The following is a 27,873-nucleotide window of genomic DNA, read 5'->3' as shown; positions in this document are numbered from 1 at the left end:
CTTATTTTGTACCAAGGGCAATGGAGGGTTAAGTGACTTGCCCAAGGTCACAAGGAGCTGTAGTGGGAATTGAACTCAGTTCCCCAGGATCAAAGTCCACTACACTAACCAGTAGGCTACTATAGGCATCTAATTAGGTGCATGTTTGAGTTTCTCACATAGGCATACCTGTTATAAAATCAGGCCCACAGTCTAACAGAAATATTTCTGTGGCACTAGAAGTCTACTTGCGATGGTATTCAGCAGCTAGGGAGTAACACATATGTTTAAGTTCATTGAGTACTTGCTCTGCCGCCCTTAATCCAATAGCAGCAGAGCGGTTTAATCAGCATCTGTTCCAAATATGGATATAGAAAGTCACCACAACATTACAATAGTAACTAAAATGGTCAACCCAATGACACAGATTACAAGGCAGCGGTAAGCTTACCGCTCACTAAAAAGGAAGTACCGCTGGGCTACCGCAGCAGCCTGGCAGTAGTTCTCACCCCCAGTGTGCCGTCATATCCAGAGCTACAAAACTATTTTTGTTTTTGTAGCGCCGGGTGTATCCGGCGGTAATCGGGCCTGGTTACTGCCGAGTTAGTGCGGGAGCCCTTACCGCCACCTCAAGAGTGGTAGTAAGGGCTCCCCCCCAAAATGGCCATGAGGCAAGTGCTTCACTCACCACACGGCCATTTCCTGAAGAAAAGAAAGACCTAGACCTACCTTTTACCCCCCGCAGTAAAAGGGGTCCTCAGCATGCGTAAAAAAACACACGTCAACGCCAGCGCAGGCCCCCTTTTGCCACAGCTTGGTAAAAGGGGCCCATAGTTCTCTGTTGTTCCAAAACTCACTTCCTCTTCTTTGGCTAGAAATGCCTGTGCTATTAGTGTTCACATCTCCCAGGGAAAACACCTGACACTATGCTGGTAACTCCTGCTGGCTGGGTATGTGAATGGGCATGGCCCGCTGCTTTCCTGGTTTTCACTGGATATGTGGTATTATCCTGTAGGAAAAGCATGCCCAGGGTGTTCTAATACAGGAGGAAAAACCTGTCACCAGCAGTTAGCTAGTCAGACAGGATTGAAATATGCCAACATGTTTATTAAAATGCAATCACAAAAAAACATGGAGGGGAACCCTTCCTTCTCTTCTCCTCTTTGTATTCCACATGCAAAATATAAAAGAAGGATCCACTCAAAATCATGTACTCCAGGGAACAAGAGAGCACACACTCTCTCTCTCTCTCTCTCTCTCTCTCTGGCTCCAAGACCTCTCTATTCACTGTAAATAACTCAAAGTAGCCTGACTTGGTCCCTCTGCTAGAACTGAAAGCAATGAAATGTCATAACCTTGAAGAAAGCCAACAAGGAAAGGCAGCCAAACACTACACATGCATCAAATATATAAGCTTAAAATAATGATTCACAGACAGACATAAAATGCATCGCATTACTTTTTTAAATAACCAGATCACCTGCTATATGATACTTGCATTCACCACAGGTACACACACCACCACCTCACTCCGTTTCCCTGCTCCTTTATTCAGAGCTGTTTACTTGTTGCTCCCTGTTTATCAAAGTGCAAAGAATAAGGTTAAAAATCACTGGTACATGTGAAAGAGAAAAATGAATGTTTTAAAGGAGATAAATGGAAAAGTCCCAGACAGGTTGAATTATGGAGATGCCCATGTCTATATTTCCCAATGCTGTTTAATCTTGAATGTTGGGGATGGAAGCCCTGTCACAAGGCCGGGACCTATCCTGAGGAGCCAGGGCTGGGTATGTTATTGAGATGAGGTTCATTGTCTTTGGGGGAGGGGTAAGAAGTAGGAGTAATTAGGACAGTAACAGGGCCTGGGGGGAGGGGGGGGAAGGCCAGGACACAGGAAAGCGTAAATAAAAAAGTGTGGCAAAGGACTTTCTGAGCTGCCAGAATGTAGTGAGGTGGTTTCTTTAGCTGAGATTCTAGACCTTTCCAACCTTTAAAGGATGAGAACAAATATGCTTAAGAGATGAGGGAGAAAGAACATGAGCGAGGGGGGGGGGGGGGGGGAGAGGAGTTTCTGGAGTGAAGAATGAAGGGGAGGGGAGCTGTAGGGGACACAAGAGTTTCTTTTCTACTTACTTTACATAATCAGCACCCAACTTGGCACACCTTTGCCAAGCTGGAGAAGCAAAATCTGCTTGTTACCCCAGTAAACTCTACTGAAAGTATCCTTGTGCTGTTTCCAAGCGGTGCTGGGTATAATCATTTTGAGAAAGATTTCAAATTAAAATCACTAAGTACAAAATGAATTTGAAATCAAAATCAGTCAACAAATTATTTCAAATTGAAAATCAGCAGAGCAAGATATTACAATTAAATGTAACTGTCACAGGATAGGACTGTAGACTAATCTGTCAATATTTAAAATTGTGGATGTGCAAATTACAAGTCCATATATGGCAACAGTTAAGGTATAAATAGGATTTACAGACTTTGGCAGCTTAGGCTCGAGTTTAAACTTTGCTGGTGTTATTGACCATCACAGTAATAAATTCACGAATCCTAAGATTAAATCAACATCCCTCAGCAAATTATTTTTATAACTGAAAATTATACAAAATCATTTAAGTATGTGATTTCACTTCTAAAATCAAAATCAGGTAGAAGAGTGACTTCAATAAAAGTCGATCATCAAACAAAATGATTTTAAATTGTCATTTTAAATTTACTTGATTTGAATCATATCCAACACTGTCTCTAAGTAGAGCTCATATGTTATTTCGAATAGCACCAGGTCAATACCCATCAGCGAGTACACTGCAGGGAAAAACAGTTATGGCTAAAGCTAAAAACATTTTTTAAAGTACTAATAAAGGTCTCTATGCTCCAAGCTGTGTAGTAGCTCTTCTGTATGGACCCTTCTCAGGTCATGTGTACATCACATGGATCAAATTCACTGATGAGTGAAGAAGGAACAATGCAGTGACAGAAAGAGAAGGGAGCAACTGAAGCAGCAAGAAACCAAACCTATATACTGAAGTTACACCACTGCTTACATGTTACCACATCTGCTACAGCTTACATCTAACCCAAGTCTTCCCAAACCTCTACTGGGGACCCCAGAGCCAGTTGGGTTTTCAAGATATCCACAATAAATATTCATATGCAACACTGGAGACACAGTACTGTACGTGCAAAATGATCTCATGCATATTTATTATGCTTAGCTTGAAAATCCAATTGGCTGAGGGGCCCTCAGGACAAGTTTGGGAAGCCTTGATCTACTCTCTTATAAAGCATATATTAATTTCAAATTCATGGGCAATTCATAATTAAGACAAAAAGAAAGAATCTCCTTCTTTTGGAATGGAGGGCAGAAAACAGGAGAGAGCATGTGATGTTTGGCTAATGCAGTTATCTAGCTAGGGATCAAACTACCTTTGGACATTGCTTCCTATTGCTCCCTGCTTCCCTACATGGCCCACTCTTGTACCCTCTTCCTTACAGTTTCTGCAGGAGAAAACACCCTTCTGCTCTCTGCCTATTGATTTAGAAAACTTAAAGCTTGCTGATCCTACTCAGGTCTCTATATGACAGACAGATACCTTGCTGGCTCCTGATCCTCTTGATCCCACTAAGAGATAAAAGTAATGAATTTGACCATGGTTCTGATCCCGATTGTACAAAATAATTTACTGCTTTGTCCATTTGGACAGATTGTCTCTTTTTTAAACAAATGTGTTTTCAATCTCATTGACTGAGATCCAGCTCAAAGTATGATTGGTTGAAAGCATGCATCTCCTCCGCTCTTGTAAATGAATTTGACTAGGCTGTGAGAACCTGAAAAATAAAATGATGTAAAAAGCAGTTTTTGGCTTTACCCTGGGTGAATAGTGGTTCAATAAATTTTGAATGTGATTTTTCTCATGTCAAAATTTGTTTTAAAAAAACACTCCCCACAAATTCCAAGCACACATAGTCCTTGACCACTACAGGTCACTGGCTGGCATGCAGCTGACATGATTGCCAAGAACATAGGCCCCTATCAGGACCATTTTTTCCTCAGTGATTATGGGTCTTTACATCTCATACTAGCTCAGTGTCAGGTATATGTTCATGCCTTCTCTCAGTGGCCCCGGTACACTTGAATCTTCTTCGATTTTGCCAGCATGTCAATAAGGTGGGCCTCAAAGTCCGCATCATGCACGCCTGTCTTTCGGAACTCTCCAGCGTAGCGGTTGTTCTCCCAGTAATGATGCCAGTTTCCCCGACTGTCTGCTCCAAAGCCATACAGATTTACCTATAGTAAACAGCAAAGAATAAATGTGGACAGGTATGAGAATGTCAGAATCAAGATAAACCCCAGAAACTCAAATTCAATATACACTCCACCTTGCTGTTCTCTCCCATATGCAGGGCTGGTCTTAGCAAGTGCAGGGCCCTGTGCAAACCAATTTGGTGGGGTCCCATCCTAGCCCCGCCCCAGCTCCACCCCATTGATAAGATTATTCAATTTTTAGAAAATTTTTTATTTATGAAATTTCAAATAAAGACAAATTAAGCTAAACTTGTACAGAAAAACTGATTGAAATAATAAGCACAATGCTATCATGAACCCCCCCCCCCCCCAGAAATTATTCAGTTCCAGTCCACTACAATTAGTAGTTCCAATTCTCATAACCCCGGGGGGGGGGGGGGGGTCAGAGGTGCGAACACACAATCTCTCCACTGCAAAACACTACACACAAACTTGTGCAAAAACACACTCATAAGCTTACCAAACCATAACAGCACTAATTCCAAGGACAGGACGAGCTACAACCTTATGCGTGGAAAGGCAGAACTGTAATTACACCAGGCTCTAAAAAAACCAATACACTACCTCATGAAAAACAAAACAAAACAAAAAAAGGGCTGCAAATACTACACGCTAGCAGAATACTGCACCTTGATCACACATGAAAAACACATGACACAACAGATATGAAGGCAAAATACTAAACTGGAAAGTTACCTCAAGAAGTCAGACTGAGTATGCAGCAATACTAGAAAAATTGAAACTTACATGCAAAATATCACAGATGCACATTTCCAAAAGCTGACATATTCCAATTAATAAATTCTGAATAAAATACTTTTTCTACCTTTGTTGTCTGATCATTTAGTTTTTCTATTTGCTTTGGTCCCAGTGTCTTCTGTTTTATGCAGTGTCTTCTTTCCATTTGATATTTTTTCTCTCACCAAGTCCACCATCCTCCTGTGTCCTGTCTACCATCTGTAGCCCTGTCCCTATCCTTTCTCCAGTTTCAGCATCTGCCTTCAAAGTGTTCCGATCCAGCCCTTAAATTCAGCAATTTTCCCTCCATCCATATCCAGCATTTCTCCTCACTCCCCTTCATCCATGTGCATCTACTTTCCTCCCCTCCCCTACAGGGCCGTGCCAACACAGTAAGCGGGGTAAGCACAGCAGGGGGGCGCCGACCTCTGGAAGGCGCCACCGCGCCATGCTTACCCTCGCCGCTTACCTTGTTGGCACGGCCCTGAATTTACCTCTGACGTCGCTGCAGCCCTCCTCCATTCATCCTCCGACGTCGAAGCAGCTGAACAGTGTCAGTGAAAGTGCTGCCGAGTATTCAGCCTTCCCTTCACGCTCGTTCGTTCCCTCAGTGTCCCGCCCTTGCAAGGAAATGCCTTCCGCAGCGCAACTGCACAAAACCCCAACCAAACAAAAAAAAGCGCCCTAGGGTCAGACAAGGCATGCGCAGTGCTACTCCCCCATCCAGCACGCGCTTTGCTTGCATGATAGTTAAACGGGTGTCCGCGCACGGCTGCGGTCCACCCCATGCCGGGACCGCTCGAGCTGGAAATTGGACCTTTCAGAGACAAGGAGGTGCCGTGGACAGCGCTCCCACTCTCGCAGCATGCAGAGAACCGGCGCTTCCTGTTTTCCGGAAACTACTGCATAAGAGACAATGAACACATGCACGCACACGCACCGCGTCTGGGGCGGGAAGCTGTTGCTGCGTTCTTCATCTGGGAGCAGCCATCGCACGTGGAGGGGCTGAAAGGAAGGGGGCTGCTGCTGCTTTGCTTCCTGGCTATGTTTCGAAGTAAGAAGGATAAGTTATTCATCAGAATTCAATGCATTGTCCGGGCCCAGGGAGAGAGGAGAAATTGCTGGAAATGGAGGGGAGGGGAGAGAGGAGAATTTCTGGATATGGATGGAGGAGGGAAGGGCAGAGAGGGACAAGGATTGGAGGGCAGGGCCCATGGAGAGAGGAGAAATTGCTGGAAATGGAGGGGAGGGGCGAGAGGAGAATTGCTGGATATGGATGGAGGAGGGAAGGACAGAGAGGGACAAGGATGGACATGGATGGGAGGGCAGGGCCCAGAGAGAGAGGAGAAATTGCTGGAAATGGAGGGGAGGGGAGAGAGGAGAATTGTTGGATATGGATGGAGAAGGAAGGGCAGAGAGGGACGAGGGCAGGGCCCAGGGAGAGAGGAGAAATTGCTGGAAATGGAGGGGAGGGGAGAGAGGAGAATTGCTGGATATGGATGGAGGAGGGAAGGACAGAGAGGGACAAGGATGGACATGGATGGGAGGGCAGGGCCCAGGGAGAGAGGAGAAATTGCTGGACATGGAGGGGAGGGAAGAGAGAGGAAGGAGATGAGATGAAGGAAAAGGAAGAGAGGAGAAAAACTGCACATGGATGGAGAAAAGGCAGAAGCTGGATCCACTGGACAGTCAAGTCTGTGGAGGACCCAGCTTTTACTTATGGATATAGAGCAAGAAATGAAGAAGAAAGGAGGAAAGTAAAGAAATAAATGGAAAGGAAGCCCTGGAAACAGAGTTAAGAGGACAGATAGCAGCAGAATCAGATACTGGGCCAGCATGATCAGAAAAAGAAAGTCACCAGACAACAAAGGTAGAAAAAAATCATTTTATTTTCATTTTAGTGTTTGGAATATGTCCACTTTCAGAATTTATATCTGCTATCTTATTTTGCAATGTATAGCAATTTGTTTCTAAGAATACTGCTGACAATTCCTGTCAGTGTGGCAAGTGGTGAGCGATCATTTTCACGGTTAAAAATCATAAAAAAATATTTGCGATCAAGTATTTCGCAAGAAAGGCTTGTAAGCCTTGCCATGATTGCTATTGAGAATGATATATGTGCCCACGGGGGAAGGGGGGGCGCCAACTGATAGTCTGCAGGGGGCACCAGAGACCCTAGGCACGGCCCTGCTCCCCTACATCCATGTCCAGCATTTCTCCTCTCTCCCTTCCCCTCCATCCATGTGCATCTCCTTCCTTTGTCTTTCTTCCCTCCATTCCTGCCCAACATTTCTCATCTCTCCCCTGCCCTCCCCTCCATGTCCAGCAATTTCTCCTCTCTCCCTGGGACCTGGTCTTCCATCCATGTCCATCCTTGTCCATTGATGCTCCTCTCTCCCCTTCCCTCCTCCATCCATTCATATCCAGCAATTCTCCTCTCTCCCCTGCCCTGCCCTCCCCTCCATGTCCAGCAATTTCTCCTCTCTCCCTGGGCCCTTCCCTCCCATCCATGTCCATCGATGCTCCTTGCTTCTCTCTCCCCTTCCCTCCTCCATCCATCCATATCCAGAAATTCTCCTCTCTCCCCTGCCCTCCCCTCCATGTCCAGCAATTTCTCCTCTCTCCCTGGGCCCTGCCCTCCCATCGATGTCCATCCTTGTCCATCAATGCTCCTCTCTCCCCTTCCCTCCTCCATCCATCCATATCCAGCAATTCTCCTCCTTCCCCTCCATGTCCAGCAGTTTCTCCTCTCTCCCTGGGCCCTGCCCTCCCATCCATGTCCATCGATGCTCCTCTCTCCCCTGCCCCCTCCAACTATCCATATCCAGCAATTCTCCTCCCTCCCCTCCATGTCCAGCAATTAATCCTCTCTCCCTGGGCCTTCCCTCCCATCCATGTCCATCAATCAATGCTCCTCTCTCCCCATCCCTCCCGCTCCCATGTCCACCTGCCCGCCTTCTTCTCTCTTCTAGTATTTAAATTTACCTCCGTTTCAGCAGCTGCACAGTGTCAGTGAAAGCGCTGTCCGACGTCTCTCCACCAGCCTTCCCTTCGCTCGTTCGTTCCCTCAGTGCCCCGCCTTCTTCTGACGTCATTTCCTCGAGGACGGGACACTGAGAGGGAACGAACGAGCGAAGGGAAGGTTAGAGACGTCGGGCAGCGCTTTCACTGATGCTGCGCAGTTGCTGCAACATCGGAGCGAGGTAAATTTAAATACCAGAGCACCGGGATGGAGCGGAGGAGGCTGACTGAGGCGCGCCGCACGGGGCCCCATTAAGCGCGGGGCCCTATGCGGCCACCTTGGTCGCCTCGGCCTAAGACCGGCCCTGCCCATATGCCTGACAAAAGGCATAGCAGACACCCTTCTTATTCTATCATGATCACATGCCTAGTTAATGCAGAGGCACATGCCCGGTTAGCAGAGGCACATACATGGGGGCTGATTCAGCAGAGATACACACCATGGATGGGGCTGGTTGACTCAAAAGATCAGCATTAGGATGCACACCTTTCCTTCCCTAACAAAGAGGCCAATGCAGACAGCTTGCGCAGACATTGGCACAGAATTATTGTGACATCTGAATGCAATTTTGTGGGTGCACAATGCAGAAAAGTGTTTTGCAGAGAAGTTAACTGCACAAATCTGTGCATTAGTCACCAGCGCACAGCATATTAAAATGAATGGTAGTGAAGCTATTAGCTACTCAGTCCTGATGTAGAGAAGTTTGTGGAAGACTTTAAGGCTGAGCACAATGCAGGAGCCTTAATGTCACGTCAGAAGATGCATAAAAGGGGTGGGGAGTGACTCAAGATGGCGGCCACGCGTGTTGTGTAGTAAGCAGTGTTCTATGCTGGCGTTATCTTTTTTGAATTCTTCAACATGCCCCACACGAAAAGAAAGGGGTTGGTAAAAGTCCGTCTGCCATCGGACAGGACTTCATCCCCGGTCCAGCAGACACTGGACCGCTATACAACAGCAATCTCTCAAGCTGGAATGGCGACTCCCGCTCAAGAAATCGGGAAAGGAGACTCGATTCTTTTGGGACACAAAACATTGTTATCGCCTCCTGAGCTTAACCCTCCACCACGGCCGGCACCTAATCGGGGTGAGGTAGGAAGTGCAGGACCGTCGCAGGTCGGCGTAGAAAGCGCTTCTATTGGCAGGGCTTCCCCCGAAGAAAAGGTGGGGAAGGAAATGGAGAACAAGAACGCTCCCGTGGTGGTAACTCTGGATTCCATCTGGAGGGCCTTACAACACTTAACATCAGTGGTCTCTACCTCAGCACAAGAGACTATACTTTTGGGGACTAAACTTGATAATTTGGTGACATCGTTAGAAGAAACCAAACAAGAAACAAAACAGCAATTTCTTCAACTACAAACTGAGGTAACAGAAATAAATAAAAACTGTTTCCAATACTAATGTGGCAGATATTACTAAGCTATGTCGAAAGGTGGAGCAAATAGAGAACTACAACCGACAATTGAACCTTAGGATCTTAAATTTTCCGATTGTAATTGGTATAAACTCTACAGATCTTTTTAAGAAATACCTGTTTGAAGTTCTACATTTTCCTTCTGAAGCAATCCCCCCACTAAACAAAACTTTTTACTTGCCAATAAAGAATAGAAATTTAGAAGGTCAATTTGCTACTGGGGAAAAACTTCAACAGATTGGAAGTGAAGGATTGCAAGATATTTCTGCTATATTGGAAAATTCATTGTCTGATATAACACAAAGGTCCACTTTAATTGTCTCATTTGTTTTCGAGCAAGACTTAAATTCGGTTCTAAAGATATACTTTAAAAACTCTATGAAAACTTTTTGCGGTTACAGACTTTGGATTTATCCTGATGTCACAAGAACTACCCAAGACAGAAGGAAAAAAATTTCTAACATTAAGAGAGGAAACGAGATCGATAGGAGCTAAATATTTATTAGCTTACCCATGCAAATGCATAGTAACGTACCTAGAAAACAAATATGTATTTTGGGAACCTGAACAACTTAGTGCTTTTTTGAAATTAAAAAAGGCACCTGATGGATCCAGAAATAGAGATAGAGAATAAGAAAAAGAGAGTAGAAAATGGCCAGGCCAATTACTGATAATTAATTTTTTTTTCCTTGCTGTATAACTCCTTAATTTTTCTTTGTCACACCCTTAACTTTTATGTGGTCTAAGGAAGAGTGATCTGATTTCTTTATATAATATACCTATCTATAATTGAATTCTCTGTATTGCAATGTCAAGTGAATTTATGTAACTTGTAATGTTTAAATTGAAATAAAAAAAAAAAAAGAAGATGCTTAAAAGGAGAAATTATGGCTTACCTGATAATTTTCTTTCCTTTAATTGCAGCAGATGAATCCAGAGACTTTTGGATTGTGACTATCTACCAGCAGGTGGCAATAGAAAGTACTGAATTCTGTCTTATAGGATGGTATGCTCCTTCATTAGTCAGTATTTCTCATAACAAAGTAGAAGGAATAAAGAGGCATAATAGATCTCCTTCCTCACAGAGGAGAAACATGAAGAACAGAAAACAGCAAAAAATTTTAACACCAAAATGAGTCACTACCCTAAACAGAAAAAAAAGTAAACAATGAGAGCAAAGTCATGAAGAAGGGTGGGGTTCTGGATTTATCTGCTGCAGTTAAAGAAAATTATCAGGTAAGCCATAATTTCTCCTTCCTTAGCACTAGCAGCAGATAAATCCAGAGACTTTTGGGATGTAGCAAAGCAGTCCTCATGTAGGGTGGGAATCTGAAACCACCGCGGAGAGCAATGAACAGCCAAAAGAAGAGCCTGCTAGATCCACAATATTGAGATGAGAATAGTAGGAAAACATATGCAACGAGGACCAAGAAGTTGAGGTACATATGTCTTTGAGGGAAATAAATGTACAATTCCACCCAAGAAGCTGCTTGGACCCTAGCAGAATGTACTAAGCCAGCAGCAGATTGTTGGAAAGAAAGGTATGCAGAGGCAATAGCCTCCTTAATCCAGCAAGAAATAGTCACCCTAGATGCTACATGACTCTGAGGCAGGCCTAAAAAAGAACAAAAAGATGACTGGACCGCCTGAGAACATTGATAGATTGTCAATGCCGGAGAAGCATTTGACGAACATCAAGGCAGCAGAGCAAGTGAACATCTGTCTTGCAATCCCCTTCCTTAGAAAAGAGCAGAAAAAGAAGCTGGCTAAGATGAAAAGGCGAAACCCCACTGGGAAGACAAAAAGGAAAGGTACACGTGGAGGGGCGTAATCGCACGGGGTGCCCAGGTTTCCCTGAGAGCGTCCTCGCCACACTGTGCTTTGCCAGAGATTTCCACATGAAATGCTAATTGTAGCCCTGAGAAATTGGTGACCACTGGGACAAGAAAGAGTGCTAGAGTAGATGCCTGTGAGCTCTGATCCAAGACACCACCTCCAAGGACAGCACCACAGAGCCTAGCACCTGAACATATTCTGAAGTTCTGGGATTTGGAATTTGCTCTTGAAGGTTGTGTCTTATCTGTTCTGGGAAAGACACAAGGCCTTGAGTCTGCATTGGGACCAGATGACTCTTCTGCAGATTGATCACCCAACCTCAATCTTGCGAAAGTGCCAAGACCCCGGTAGTTACTGGACAACTCGTTTGCTCCGACGACGCCCTGAACAGTCAGTCATGCAGAAAGGGATGCACTCTATCCTCAGGAAGGCAACTACCATCACCACAACCTTGAAAAAGGTTCTGGGTGCTGTAGCTAACCTAATCAGCAACACCTGAAACTCAGATGCCCTAGAATTGGAATGTGAAGAAAGCACCAGTGTGGGGGCTAAACAGGAACAGGCAAGTTGTCCACCATGAGGTCCAAAACTGCTGGATACACCCCCAGCAGCATTGCTCCACGGACAGAGCTGCTGGGGAAGGATCCACTTTCACAACTCAGGGGTTGGGGCCTGCTCCATCGAGGGCCAGATGTGACGCCTTCTTACCAGCAGGGAATTTAATTCTTCATTTGAGTGAATTTAGAGAGAAGAGGGGATTCCAACTGACAATTTGTCCTGGCAGGAACAGTGTGCAAGAGCAATATAGCTTCCTCCCCCCCCCCCCCCCCCCCCCCCAATGCTAAAGGAGGGAAGGGAACAACACATGTAAAATGCTTACTGAGAGAAAGGCAGACAGACTAAATGAGACACATTTACACAGTACAAAAATAATCCAGTATCTCTGCTCAGCTGCTGGCTCAGAAGGCTGCGCAGCATGCCCTACCATGGCCGACACACACTGGCCTGTCTGACTGTCCCGGCCTACCTTGGCCCGGGGTCCCAGCGTCTTTGCTGTCTCTGGCTTTCTGGGTGCACCTAGAGGGAAATTCTCTGAGTACTGAACAATAGCACTAGCCCATGAGAAAAGGCATGAAGCTATCCAGGCCAATCAAATTAATTATTATCAGGTATACGTGCTGCCAAAGGGAGCATTTTTTGGGAAGCCTGGGAGCTGCAGGAGGAGCCTGTGGGGAATGAACAGGCAAGAGGGGGGGGGGGGTCACATTCACACTTCATCACCCTCCCCCTCAGTCCCGCCCAACACTAACCACCACTTCCAGGAATCTCCAGGCTGTGGACCCCCCCACCTTATCCTCTATTATCTCTGATCTCCTCCCTTCCATCATGTCCTCCGAATCTGTCGACAAGGCTGTCTCCACTTACAATGCCACTCTCTCCTCGGCCCTAGACACCCTTGCACCATCCGTCTCCCGTCCCACAAGGCGTACTAATCCCCAGCCCTGGCTGACCCCCTGCACCCGATACCTTTGCTCCTGCACCCGTTCAGCTGAACGCCTATGGAGAAAATCTCACACACATACTGATTTCATTCACTACAAATTCATGCTATCCTCATTCCAGTCCTCCCTATTCCTCGCCAAACAGGACTATTACACCCAATTGACCAATTCCCTCAGCTCTAACCCTTGTCATCTCTTCGCCACCCTCAATTCCCTCCTCAAAGTGCCCTCCGCTCCCACCCCCCTGTCACTCTCTCCTCAATCACTGGCTGACTACTTACATAAGTACATAAGTACATAAGTAGTGCCATACTGGGAAAGACCAAAGGTCCATCTAGCCCAGCATCCTGTCACCGACAGTGGCCAATCCAGGTCAAGGGCACCTGGCACGCTCCCCAAACGTAAAAACATTCCAGACAAGTTATACCTAAAAATGCGGAATTTTTCCAAGTCCATTTAATAGCGGTCTATGGACTTGTCCTTTAGGAATCTATCTAACCCCTTTTTAAACTCCGTCAAGCTAACCGCCCGTACCACGTTCTCCGGCAACGAATTCCAGAGTCTAATTACACGTTGGGTGAAGAAAAATTTTCTCCGATTCGTTTTAAATTTACCACACTGTAGCTTCAACTCATGCCCTCTAGTCCTAGTATTTTTGGATAGCGTGAACAGTCGCTTCACATCCACCCGATCCATTCCACTCATTATTTTATACACTTCTATCATATCTCCCCTCAGCCGTCTCTTCTCCAAGCTGAAAAGCCCTAGCCTTCTCAGCCTCTCTTCATAGGAAAGTCGTCCCATCCCCACTATCATTTTCGTCGCCCTTCGCTGTACCTTTTCCAATTCTACTATATCTTTTTTGAGATACGGAGACCAGTACTGAACACAATACTCCAGGTGCGGTCGCACCATGGAGCGATACAACGGCATTATAACATCCGCACACCTGGACTCCATACCCTTCCTAATAACACCCAACATTCTATTCGCTTTCCTAGCCGCAGCAGCACACTGAGCAGAAGGTTTCAGCGTATCATCGACGACGACACTTCCATGACAAGGTCCAGAAGATCAACCTTGAATTCATCACTAGACCTTCTCCTCCTCTTCATCCTATAACCCACTCCCTCGACCAACCAACCCAGGCCTCCTTCTCCTCTTTTCCTGATATCACCGAAGAGGAAACCACCCATCTCCTCTCCTCCTCGAAATGCACCACCTGTTCCTCAGACCCCATCCCCACCAACTTACTTAATACCATCACTCCTACTATCACCCCCCCTATCTGTCATATCCTCAACCTCTCTCTTTCCACTGCAACTGTCCCGGACACCTTCAAGCATGCCGTAGTCACACCTCTCCTCAAAAAACCATCACTTGACCCTACCTGTCCCTCCAACTACCGCCCCATTTCCCTCCTACCTTTCCTCTCCAAGATACTTGAACGCGCGCCGTTCACAGCCGTTGCCTCGATTTTCTCTCCTCTCATGCCATCCTCAATCCGCTTCAATCCGGCTTTTGCCCCCTGAACTCGACAGAAACGGCACTATCTAAAGTCTGCAATGACCTGTTCCTCGCCAAATCCAAAGGTCACTACTCCATCCTCATCCTCCTCGACCTATCCGCTGCTTTTGACACTGTCAATCATAACTTACTTCTTGACACACTGCCCTCTATTGGATTCCAGGACTCTGTCCTCTCCTGGTTCTCCTCTTATCTCTCCCATCGTACCTTCAGAGTACACTCTCATGGTTCGTCCTCCACCCCTATCCAGCTCTCTGTTGGAGTCCCTCAGGAATCTGTCCTTGGACCCCTTCTTTTTTCAATCTACACCTCTTCCCTGGGATCCCTGATCTCCTCTCATGGCTTCCACTATCATCTTTATGCTGACGACACCCAGCTTTATCTCTCCACACCAGACATCACTGCGGAAACACAGGCCAAAGTATTGGCCTGCTTATCCGACATTGCTGCCTGGATGTCCAACCGCCACCTGAAACTGAACATGGCCAAGACCGAACTTCTTGTCTTCCCACCCAAACCCACTTCTCCTCTCCCTCCACTCTCTATCTCAGTTGATAACACCCTCATCGTCCCCATCTCATCTGCCTGCAACCTCGGTGTCATCTTCGACTCCTCCCTCTCCTTCTCTGCGCATATCCAGCAGATAGCCAAGACCTGTCGCTTCTTCCTCTATAACATTAGCAAAATTTGCCCTTTCCTCTCTGAGCACACCACCCGAACTCTCATCCACTCTCTCATTACCTCTCGCCTTGACTACTGCAACCTACTCCTCACTAGCCTCCCACTCAGCCATCTATCCCCCTTCAGTCCATTCAGAACTCTGCTGCACATCTTATCTTCCGCCTGGACAGATATACTCATATCACTCCTCGCCTCAAGTCACTTCACTGGCTTCCGATCAGGTACCGCATACAGTTCAAGCTTCTCCTACTAACCTACAAATGCACTCGATCTGCAGCCCCTCCTTACCTCTCTATCCTCATCTCCCCTTACATTCCTACCCGTAACCTCCGCTCTCAAGACAAATCCCTCCTTTCAGTACCCTTCTCCACCACTGCCAACTCCAGGTTCCGCCCTTTCTGCCTTGCCTCACCCCATGCGTGGAACAAACTCCTTGAGCCCATACGCCAGGCCCCCTCCCTGCCCATCTTCAAATCATTGCTCAAAGCCCACCTCTTCAATGTCGCCTTTGGCACCTAACCACCACACCTCTACTCAAGAAATCTAGACTGCATCAACTTGAGATTTCGTCCTTTAGATTGTAAGCTCCTCTGAGCAGGGCCCGTCCTTCTTTGTTGATTTGTACAGCGCTGCGTAACCCTAGTAGCGCTCTAGAAATGTTAAGTAGTAGTAGTAGGTTGGGACCCACACCTCTCAGGTAAGACCCCACAGGACCGAGCCAAAGCCACACATTATGGCCTCAAGAAGAGTGACTGGGGTCCTGCGGAACCCAGCTCCGATCTCAATCTGGTATGGTCCTGACACTGTGACCTGGGAGTGGCCGTTAGGCTGGACCACACTGTGTGGCCACAACTATCAGAGCAGGGAGCTTGGTCTGACCCAGTATGGCTATTCTTATGTTCACCACCGCCAAGATCCATTGTACCAAGGGGGAAGTCCTGGAAACCAAAGCAGGAGAATTTTGCAGTGTGTGGTGATTGAAACCCTTCCTACAGAGCAGCGGATGCCTGCAGGAAGTTCCCAAACTGAGAATAAGAAGGAGTGCTTGGGGAAAAAGACACCCCAGTTGGGAGAAGTGGGATCAGGAGTGCCTCACATCTGGGAGGACTTTCATTGCACGTGTGAATGACCCTTGTTCCAGGATGGGACTTTCATTGCACGTAAGAATGACCCTTGTTCTGGGATGGGACAGAGAGTGACTGAAGAGACTATGTGGAGATGATCGTGCACTGAGAGTTTAATCATGAGATATTGAGTACTTTGTTCTGGTTTGCAAACAGAGGAGATTTAAGATAGAACTGAGAAGGTCACGTGATGGCGTAGAGGAGAGCAGCAGCAAGTTGTTTTTCCTCCTGAGCCCCTTCCCGGTTCTCCAACTCAAATAATGCGAAGAGTGACTGGAAAGGAAGAAACATTAAACTTAGCATCTTGCTAGTGTATGGATCTTTTCTTAATCCGAGCAGAGGCGGGTATGCCAAGCAAGGCAGGGAAAAAAGAAACAGCGAAGCCACGCGGGCCTCCCGAGGCCAAGATGGCGCGGAGCCCCGGGGCCGAACCGCCATTATTCAGTGACCCTCAATTGCAGCAAGTAATAGCCGCCGTTAAGAGTGCGATGGAACCACAATTCGCGCTTTTGACACAACAAATGTCAGTAATGGACAAAACGCTGGAGGAAACAGTGCGGCGCACAGGATAATTAGAAAGCAGAGTGGCCGAGACGGAAGATTGAGAAACAACAATGGCGTCGTCAGTGCAGGCCCTGCAAAAGTTGGTAAGGGAGCAGGGCCAACTGATAGACGAACTGGAGAATCGCTCGCGCAGATCGAATATCAGACTTGTGGGCTTCCCGGAGTCCATTCCGGACCAAAATTTGTCAGCGGTTCTGGAGCGCTGGATAAGTGCCGAGCTGGCGTTGACGGACAGCATAGGAAAATTATGCCTGGAGCGGGCCCATAGACTCGGCCGTAAACAAGAAGGAGCGCAGCGCCCCAGAGTGATAATAGTGAAGATCCACAATTTTTTACATAAAGTGGAAATCCTCCGGGGTGCAAGGCAGAGAAAGGACGATCTTCAATATGAGGGCCATACTGTGAAGATATTCCAAGATTACTCCTGGGCATTACAGCAGCGCCGCTAAGAATTTAATCCTATCTGCAGTGCGTTACACGCCAAAAAAGATAAATTCATGTTGGTATACCCAGCTACATTAAAGATCCATCATAATGGGAAGTGGCATGCTTTCACAACACCTAAAGAAGCAGCAGTTTTTCAAAAAGCAATACAAGTAAAAGCAGAATCTCACCAAGACTAAAATGGGATCCAAGGTCATAGTACCCTGGAAAAGGAGACCATGCGGATTACAGTAAACGGATGAGGAACATGAGTCTAAGATGTAGCAGCCAGGAGTGGGGATGGTGGCAGGCAGCTATATTCGGACATGTTCACAGCCATCCCCACCGCAAACCAGGTTTGGGAGGTGGTGGGACACAATACCACTCTGAGCAAAGGGACCGAGACTGTAAATGAAACAAGCTAAGGGTTTTCAAAGGTTTGAGTTACATGATAGTGTTTGATAAGTTAGCATGTTTAACTATGAGTAATTGCAAAATGTCTATAAATGTCAAAGATCATATGATGAGAGCATAAGGATTGGGGGGAGGACCGGGGGGGTTATCACAGTGACCTATGTTCACTCAAGATCTATGGGGAGACGAGAAGGGTAAAGAGGGGCGTAGGGGAAGACTCGGGGTACTTTTGGGGGGAAGGGGAGGGAGTTCAGAGAGAGGGATGGAGAAGGGACGGGTAAAGAGTGGAGGGGGGGGGGAGGTTCAGGGAGGGCAGGGACTACATTTAATTGATCAGGGAAAGAATTCATGTGAGCAGGGAACGCTCTGTCCTCCAGACATCACCTTAGGTGCACAATACAAACCGATGTCCTCAGATCAGGTAAAACAAAACAGAAAGGATCAGGGCGAGGCTGGGCGCCCGATCCTCCATTACAGAACTTTCTCAAACAGGAATCTAATAAAGGATGTTAATGGCTAAAACCATTAGATTTAATACCTGGAATGTAGGAGGTATTACCTCTCCTGTCAAACGCACTAAAGTGCTGACAGCGCTACGCAGGAAGCAAACAGATATAGCATGTATCCAAGAAACCCGCCTGTCCCAAGTAGAAAACCAGAAACTAAAAAGGAATTGGGTGGGCGAAGTATATGCCTCTCCAGCAGAGGGTCGAAAAGGGGGTGTAACTGTTCTCATACGAAAAGGACTAGTATCAAAATCAGAACTAATAACGGTAGACTCTAAGGGCAGATATGTATTATTGCATATATGGCTGCAGGGCAGAGAACTGCTGTTGCTAGCCCTCTATGGGCCTAATACGTATGACAAAAACTTTTATTACCACCTGATACAATTATGTAGGCCGTACAGATCTCTGGAGCTTATGGTCATGGGAGATTTTAATTTGGTAGCGCGACCTATGGAAGATTGTTCGGATCCAAACAGGGCTCATAGAGGAGGCCCAAGGGCTAGGACATTACCATCATTCATGCGAGCCTTGAGCCTAGTTGACTCTTGGAGAACTCTGCATCCGGGGCAGAAAGATTTCACTCATTTGTCAAGAGCTCACGGGACGTATTCCAGGTTAGACTATGTCCTAGTGGCTCGCTCATTGTTTCCGAGTGTGGCCTCAGTGGAAATAAGGGTTGCAGACATATCAGACCATGCCATGGTTTGGTTGGACTTAGAAGCGCCAAAACACTACCAACAGATAGGAAGGGGATGGAGGTTCCCGGCCTATCTCTATAAAAATCAGGATTTTGTAAAATACATACGGGCAAAGTGGGATGAATATGAGCAATTTAATGGACAACATAAAGATAACCCCGCCTTGTTCTGGGCTACGGCAAAAGCAGTGATGAGAGGTGAGGTGATCGCATATGTAAATGGTAGAACTAAGAAACTCTCTAAAGCTATTATAAACCTAGAATTGAAACTACGGATAGCTAAAAGAAAAGTTATAAGATCACCAACAGGGGTAAATAGAGACAATATGCAGTCGGTGCAAGTAGCACTTAATTCCCTCTTGCACGAGAGAGCTACAAGGGGACTCTTATACAACAAATACAGACTCCAGAGATTTGGGAATTGGACGGGCCCAATGCTAGCGGGGATGGTCAAGGCATGGGGGAACCACCAGGTAATAACAGCACTGAAGGACGACCAAGGGAAATTACACCATACGAGTGAAAAGATTGCAGAAATTCTCAGACATCATTTCTCGGGGATATATTCAACCCCAAGTAAGAGTGATGTAGGAGCAATAAATCAATACTTGAGCCAGGCCCATCTGCCAGAACTAACTCAACAGGAGCTGGAGTCTTTGAACAGTCCAATCACTGGCAGGGAAGTACAGGAATGCATAAAGTTCTTAAATCTAAATTCGGCGCCCGGCCCGGATGGACTGTCAGGAGAGTTCTACAAATTGTTAAGTGCCAAGTTAGTTAAGCCATTGATATTAAATTATGAGCAGGCAGTGCAGCGGGGACAGGTGGCAGATCATGCCAACGAAGCCCTGATAGTTCTCATAAAGAAACCAGGCAGAGCAGAGGAACTCCCAGATTCATATAGGCCGATATCCTTAATAAATGTAGATTTAAAAATATTATCAAAGATAATGGCAAACCGCCTTTCTAGGATATTACCCCGGGTAATAAGTACAGAACAGGTGGGCTTTGTTAGAGGGCGGCAAACCGTGGGAAATGTCCGAAGACTTCTAATAGGAATGGCCTCATGCCAAAGATATGAACAACAATCCCTGGCAATCAGCCTAGATGCAGAAAAAGCTTTTGACAAGCTGCACTGGGACTATTTGTTTGCCACACTACAGATTATGGGATTTCAGGGCTGGTTTGTTCGAGCACTCCAAGTATTGTATACAGATCCAACAGCCGCAGTGTTAGTTAATGGGGTTAAAACACCATCATTCCACATAGGTAGGGGGACACGTCAGGGCTGTCCGCTCTCCCCAGTCTTATTTATATTGTCCCTAGAACCGTTGTTGAGGAGGCTACGCCTCAGGACAGATATTTTGGGAGTGGACATGGGAGGTAATATAATCAAAACACTAGCATTTGCAGATGATTTACTAGTCCTTCTTAAGAACTCTAGATCCTCAGTACCGGCACTACTACAGGAGATAGAATCCTACGGGAGGCTCTCTGGTTTTGTGCTGAACAAGCAGAAGTCACAGGCACTTCCAGTATATGGGATACCACCTGAAAGGGGAGGAGGGGAGATACCAGTACTACCAGAGGGGGCGCCTTTGAAGTACTTAGGAGTATACATCCCGCAGAACTTAACTTATCTTTATGACAGTAATGTCCAAAAGCTGTTAAGGGAAACAAAAGATAGACTGACTACATGGCAGGGATACCCATTGTCATTAATGGGCAGAATCGCCTTATATAACATGGCAATAATACCTCGCTGGTTATATGTTTTTCAGGTTCTACCATTGTATTTGAAATATAGGGACGAGAAGCAACTCAACAGGCAGCTGCAAAAGTTTTTGTGGAATGGGAAAAGATCTAGACTCCCCTTGGAGACATTGCAGGTGCCTGTTGAGCATGGAGGCCTGGGCCTATTAAGCATTAGGCAAATGACAATTGCAAGTGGGATGAGACATATAGCAGACTGGTATAAGAACACGCAGGATTTCTCGGCCACCCCGCTGGAGTTGGCTCTGACTGACAATGTACATTTCAGTTGTATACTACATGAAACAGGGAGAGCCCTGCCTTATGAACTTGGACGATCAATGATAATGCCTACAGCCATAGGCGGTCGGTGGCCGAACTGTTTGGGGATGCTAAAGGGGGCGGGGTTAGGGGTGGGACCAGAGGCGGGGCTTACATCCATAATTGTCTGACAACAGAAAAAAAATAAGTAAAAATAAGTCACAATTAATACCTTTTATTAAATTTAGATATTAAATATGTATCATATGTCAAAGAATAAAGTGGTTGCTCAAAGCATGTACTAACCACAATTGCTCAACTGCAAAACACTATGCACAAATTTGTGCAAAAACACACTCATAAACCTTACTGTACCATAACACTGGGCAGACCCTAATAAACCAATATACCACCCATACGGAAAATGCAGACCGTCAACAATATGAAACAAGGGATCATAATATCACAATTCTCATGTAGAGCCACAAAACACCCTTTTAGGGTAGAAAGTGTTCACAATGAGCTCCTTTTATGAACGACTATATGTAGATCCTTCAAGAGGTAGTGTGTCATGATTTAGGCTCTAAAACCCTTTCTGATGATTTGGTGCCACCTCAGTAAGGCCAATACACAATCTCTCCACTGCAAAACACTATACACAAACTTGTGCAAAAACACACTCATATAGCCTTACCAAACCATAACAGTACTAATTCCAAGGACAGGACGAGCTAAACCTTATGCGTGGAAAGGCAGCACTGTAATTACACGGGGCTCTAAAACTCCAGTGCACAACCTTGTGAAACAAAAAAAACCAACCCAAAAAGGGCTGAAAATACTACACACTAGCAGAATACTACACCTTGATCACACATGAAAAACACATGACACAACAGATATGAAGGCAAAATACTGAACTGGAAAGTTACCTCAAGAAGTCAGACTCAGCATGCAGCAATACTAGAAAAATTGAAATTTACATGCAAAACATCACAGATGCACATTTCCAAAAGCTGACATATTCCAGTTAATAAATTCTGAATAAAATACTTTTTTCTACCTTTGTTGTCTGATCATTTAGTTTTTCTATTCGCTTTGGTCCCAGTGTCTTCTGTTTTATGCAGTGTCTTCTTTCCATTTGATATTTTTTCTCTCACCATGTCCACCATCCTCCTGTGTCCTTATGCGTCCTGTCTACCATCTGTAGCCCCATCTCTTTCTGGCTCTCCCCTGCTTTTTTTCCATGTCCGTGGCTCTCCTCTGCTCTTTTCTATGGCCCCTCTTTCTCTCCCCATCTCTTTCTGGCTCTCCCCTGCTTTTTTTCCATTTCCCTGGCTCTCCTCTGCTCTTTTCTATGGCCCCTCTTTCTCTCCCCATCTCTTTCTGGCTCTCCCCTGCTTTTTTTCCATGCCCCTGGCTCTCCCCTGCTTTTTTCCATGTCCCCTCTTTCTCTCCCTATTGCTCTCTGGCTCTCCACTGCGCTGGCCATGTCCCCTGGCTCTCCCCTACTCTTCTTCTCTCTCCGCCTACCGTTTCCAGCCAGTGGCCACGTTCTCTTCTCTCCCTCCGGCCCGGGCCTCTTTAGCTGACAGAAGAAGAAAAAGAAGCGCGGGGCCGCAGCAGCGTTCAGACATGCGCTGTCGGCTCTGCCGGTCCTCTGCCCCCGGAACGGGAAATTGACGTCACGGGGCAGAGACCGGCAGAGCCGACAGCGCATGTCTGAACGCTGCTGTGGCCCCGCGCTTCTTTTTCTTCTTATGCTGGCTCCGAAAGAAGCGGCGGCAGTGGATCAGCTGCATAGATGTCGTTCCTGGCTGCCGCTGCGCTGCTCAATAGAAGCGGCGGCAGCAGAAGATTTTGTCAGGAGTCTCGGCAGGGCCGCGGGGAAGGTCAGAGCTGGGCTGGGGAGGCTTAGCCTCCCCAAGCCTCTTATACGGGGCGCCTATGCCTACAGCGAAGAAAGTTTGGCGATGGATCTGCAAACTTCATAGATTTAATGCGAAAGCAACCCCATTTTTATCCCTAAGCAGAAACCCAGCTTTCCCAGCTGGAGATTTATATCATGTCTTCAAGAAATGGCAACAGCGAGGAATTCAGTATGTGTAACAGATTTTGAATGAACAGGGACGTTTGTTATCATTCAAGGATCTGCAAGATAAATATTCTCTCCCAAATACAGATCTCTTTCATTACAGTCAGTTGAAGCATTACATTGATAGCCTGAAATGGCAAAACTTGACTGAAGATGTACAGGAAGAACTGGCCGCAGCATATTCCTTATCTGCTCAACAAAAAGTTCCCTTATCGTTCTACCACAGACATATCCGGGACACTGCAGCAGAACTGCCTTATGAAAGGCTAGCTCAGGCATGGTCAGATGAATTGGGGGCGACCCTACCACCAGATATCTTCAAAATCCATGTCTTGAACGAAGAAGTCTACAGGCTTTGTTTGGTGCTGGGAATTACAATATAAGTTTGCGGTCCGAATGCATATAGCCCCCAGACGGGCATTCCACATGGGCTTGTCCCCGGCAGGGGAATGCCCCAAATGCAATCCTGTTGGGGCCACGTTGGGACATATGTTTTGGACATGCCCGCATATTGTACAATTCTGGAGGCAACTTTTAAAAAATATATCACAGATGTGGGATATTCGCTGGATTCTGGATTACAAATTACTGTTTGGCCACGTCAAAATTGTGGCCCCAAAACCTAAAGGACTTAAAGAATTCACAAACAGGGCGGTCATTGCAGCCAAGAAGGTGATTCTGCTGGAATGGATGGCATCGAAAGCTCCAACTCTACAACAGTGGAGGACCCAGATGATAACTTTAATGCGAATGGAGAGATTTGATATAGTGCAGTTGGACAATAAAAGAGGACAGCAGTTCGAACGGAGATGGGCACCATTTTGGCAAACGCTAATGCCAGCAGCAAGGGGACACCTGTTAAATTTATAACAATGTCAAGGGAGGAGGACAGAGGAATATTGTGTAATAGTAGTCTCGGAGGGTATGGGAGGATGGGTGGGAGGGTTAGGGAAGAAGTGGGGGGGAGGGGGATTGTTAGATGGAGGGGGGGAATAGGAAAGCATATGGAACAGGACGATTATTGTACAGACAGCTGAAAGTTCTGTAACTATCGCAACAATGTACGCTTGAATTGGTGGATGTTTTCTCTGATGTGTTATGTTATGCCTTGTTCCATAATAAACAGATTTCAATATAAGATAGAACTGAACTGTGAGTTTGAATGCCCTGATATCATATGGAGACTTTGTTTAGTGCTGTGCGGACCATCTGAAAAACACCCTGAACTGTACAGACCAAGTTGACAAGTTTATGAACTGTTTTTCAAGTTACTGTTAGTAAAGCATATTGAAGTTTAATATGAAGACTGCTGCCTAATTATTGAGTGAAAGTGAACTGAAAAGTGCCCAGGAATAGAGTACCCTCGGCCTACCGAATTTATTCCAGTCATGGCCTGCACCCAGCTCAAGTGATTCAGCCATTGGGAGCAGTGTGTGTGTAGAAGTATTGTTTGTGTGGCCCCAGTCCCTGGTGAGGTACGAAACTCCAGGGGAGCTGAGTCAGAGGTGAGCCTGGGGTTACACATACATACCATATCAATGTGAAACAGATGGAGGCTGTGCTGGGGTAGACTGACAGTGTTCTGGGCCCTAGGGCAATAAGAGCCATGGGCCCCTAATCACCTATCAAAACTATCAAAAGTGATTAAGTTAGATGGAAGGTAGGGGAGAGTGGGCCCCCAATTGCTGAGGGCCCTCAGGCACTGTCCTATTGTTTCAATGGTCACTCTGCCCTTGAGGCTGTGATAGCTTTTAGAGGACAAACAAAAGTCAATGTAGCACATGACTTTGACAGCACACACATCCTCTTCTGATGTGGTTTGTGTAGTCTTCAACGTTCTTCTGTTGCTTTCTTAGAAGATACCATAACTTAGAGAGAGGCCCTTTTTCCCTCCAGAACAAATATAGCTACTGGGACACTGCACCATATTGCCTGCTTCAAAATCAGTTCATTTTATGCTTACTAATGTTGCACGATAATGGTAGGATCCGGGCTTCCAGAATTACTGTATTTATGAGTGATGTCACTGCCTGTGGTAAACATTAAGAAGCCAGGAGGTCTTAATTTTCAGCTAGGTCGCTGACCTGTAACCTTTTTGATCTGGAGCAGATAGCTTTATTTTCCCAAAGCAGAAGGACCCATGCTGCCTGAGCAGTGAGGAAGCCAGCAGGGTGTTCCAGTCTTCAATGCCAGAACTTTCACGCATGCTCAGTTCAATGCATGAACTGAGTGTGCACAGAAATGCCAACACCAGCGGCTGGAGCACCCCAGCAACTTCCTGCTGAGAATCTCTTCTGCTGGTGGGACTTGAGCGTTCCTGACAGCTATGCATCCAGTGCCACAATCTTGAAAGGGGCCTGATCTCAATGTGTGTGTGTGTGCGGGGGGGGGGGGGGGGGCCTAGGCCCCCAGTGCCCTTCATAGCTATGCCACTGGGGTGAACTTATATTAAAAAAAAAATAAAGGACACCTAGAAGTAAAATTAAAAATGAGAGCAAGAATATAGTTTGTAAAACTGCTGCTTTCACCTCCCAATTAAAGTACAATAAGGCTGTCTCCCCATTTCCTCCTTAAACCCCATCTCCCCAGTTGCTCTCTTACTTCATCACAGACATGCAGTGCAAAGAAAAGGACCAGCATGCCAGTGGAGGGGTAGCGGCCATGGTGCTGCGTCCAGCGGTCATGGATGTACTTGAAGAAGGCGGGGTTGTAGATCTGCACCTGGAAGAAAGGCAGAAGCCACATTATCTGCTACCATCTGCACAAACCATAAGAAGTTCAGCAAGAAGAGGAACAGGAATGAATGGCTATAGCCTCAGATTCCTACCAACTTGGACTCTGACATCTTTCTCAAGTTTTTGATGTAGATTGACTACTAGAAAAAAAAAGTTAGATCCTCATTTGTTCTCCACATTGAAAAATTCTATGTAGAAAAAAGTTTGCAAATGCTCTGTACAGAAACTGAGAAATCAACTGATCTACCAATTATACAAGAAAATAAAACAGAGAAAAAAAAAAATCAAAGACCATGCAGGAGCAAAATATCAACCTCACAGATTAGCTGGAGAAATAACAGTGATGAATCTATGCTAAGAGACTGTATGGGGCAATAAGAAAGGAGCAAAGAAAAATGAATGCCCTTTTCCACTGCCAAAAGTAGAACACTAACTTGTCTCAAACCTCCACAGTGCAACACCTGACCAGACTATCTGGAAAAAAACAAACCCTCATTTAATACTCTAGACTCATTGGATGAATATGAACAGCAAAACCTAAACTCATGATTCTATATTGAAACACTATGGTTGGCTCTATCCAGACTGCAGATGGCACTAAATGTCCAGACAGAGCGGCGATATTGAGTCGATATTGCTGCTCTCTGGATAATTTCTTCCTACATCCCTCATACCATCCTGGCACTATTTGGATAGTACTGAGGCAGTCTGAAAGGAGAGTCAGCAGAACTGTTCGTATAGTACAGCTGAATGTCACATATAGCAACAGTTAATGCCAATTTACATAGAATGGCTGCCACTATACAGATATTGGGCTTTGAATATTGACACTTCAGCTACCAGAAGAACAGGACAATCATCAGATCACAGATAAACTTTCATGGACAAGAAAATGGGGCAATAATGTACATCTCTACGTACCAATTAACATGGCACCAGGCCTTTGGACTTTGAGTGACTAACATTCTGCTCTTCTCTCTGAACACACTGAAAGAAATTCAGCTTTACAATCACCTAAACAAATATGTTAGGAAACTCTGCCTAAAAGTACATTTCCATAAACAGAGCGCTCATCCAGCACATTGGATTACAAATTCAAAAGAGAGAACAGTTATTACATCTCTCTATGTGGGCGAAGTAGTAAATTAGACAATTACACAAAGAGCTTCCGACACAGGGTAAAAGCGCGGCTTTATGGCAAACAGAAGAAAATTATATGCTACCTTTTCTCACAAGAAAAACTGCAATAAAAAAAGCCCTACATAATAACCGGGACATTATTAAGTCAGCAGACAAAGAAGGCTCTGTTTTTATTATTGGCACCGGGGCTGGCATTAGGAGGCGTGCAAGCAGGGCAATTGCGCTGGACCCCCGTGATGCGGGGGGGGGGGGGGCCTTTAGCCTGCTTAACACTGAAGGAAATGCAGCCTGCTGATGGGCTTTCTGCCCCCCCTCTCAACTTTCTTGGTGTTGGACACAGAAAAATACATATGAGGGATACACATAGCTTTCTACAATATATACTACAGGAAATGTAAGATACACAGGAAGAGAAGGAGGGGTGGCCTAGTGGTTAGAGTGGTGGACTTTGGTCCTGGGGAACTGGGTTTGATTCCCACTGCAGGCACAGGCAGCTCCTTGTGACTCTTGGCAGGTCACTTAACCCTCCATTGCCCCAGGTACAAATAAGTACCTGTACATAATATGTAAGCCGCATTGAACCTGCCATGAGTGGGAAAGCGTGGGGTACAAATAAAAAAAATAAATTACCAGGTAATCTATAAGAACCAGTATATAATGAGATTGTGTATCCCAAGAGTGAAAGGTGATATAGGCCTATTAGAAAAAAAAGATTATGCAGACATAACTATCATTATAGTCTTCTATACACAGCCAATGACAACCAACAGATCCAGATATGCTAGAGAGCCAAGTTAAAGGAAAGAATGAGAATCTACCAGCACGTGTGGAAAAGGAGAAAACAGAATGGGCAAAACCCAGAGAAAAAAATCCCCTAAACCTCATTACGGGGGCAATTTAAAAAGAAAATGTCATTTATTTGGATTTAGCTCATAGCAGGTATTTTCCTGTCCCTGGATGGATTACAATCTGAGTGTGTACCTGAGATAATGAAGGTGTAAGTGAGTTGCACAAAGTCACTAGAAGCAGCAGTGGAATTTGAATACTGACTTGCCAGTTCTAAACCCACTGTTCTCATTTTTAGACTGTGCATAAATGCTAGGTTTGTGGTAGTTTTTAGCTGCAGTTTCCACTGCTTTTCAAAGTGAAGG

The 27,873-nt window shown here is 45.8% G+C and overlaps 1 protein-coding gene across 2 annotated transcripts in view; it reads right to left on the bottom strand.

Moving 5' to 3' along the window:
* Positions 1–740: 740 nt before the first annotated feature.
* ST3GAL2 (ST3 beta-galactoside alpha-2,3-sialyltransferase 2) overlaps positions 741–27,873 on the bottom strand; it is a 236,995-nt gene continuing 209,862 nt past the window's right edge. For both annotated transcript variants that reach the window (XM_030203613.1, XM_030203612.1), the window contains exons 6-7: positions 25,449–25,568; positions 741–4,273 (exon numbers count right to left, since the gene is read on the bottom strand). In XM_030203613.1, the coding sequence (XP_030059473.1) occupies positions 4,100–4,273; positions 25,449–25,568 (294 nt within the window). In that variant the 3' untranslated portion in view covers positions 741–4,099. The remainder of the gene's footprint in view (positions 4,274–25,448; positions 25,569–27,873) is intronic.

Source organism: Microcaecilia unicolor, chromosome 5 (genome assembly GCF_901765095.1).
Source record: "Microcaecilia unicolor chromosome 5, aMicUni1.1, whole genome shotgun sequence".
NCBI classification, from domain to species: Eukaryota; Metazoa; Chordata; class Amphibia; order Gymnophiona; family Siphonopidae; genus Microcaecilia; species Microcaecilia unicolor.
The sequence above is the reverse complement of the archived record's forward strand: the minus strand, read 5'-3'. Positions and strand labels throughout refer to the sequence as shown.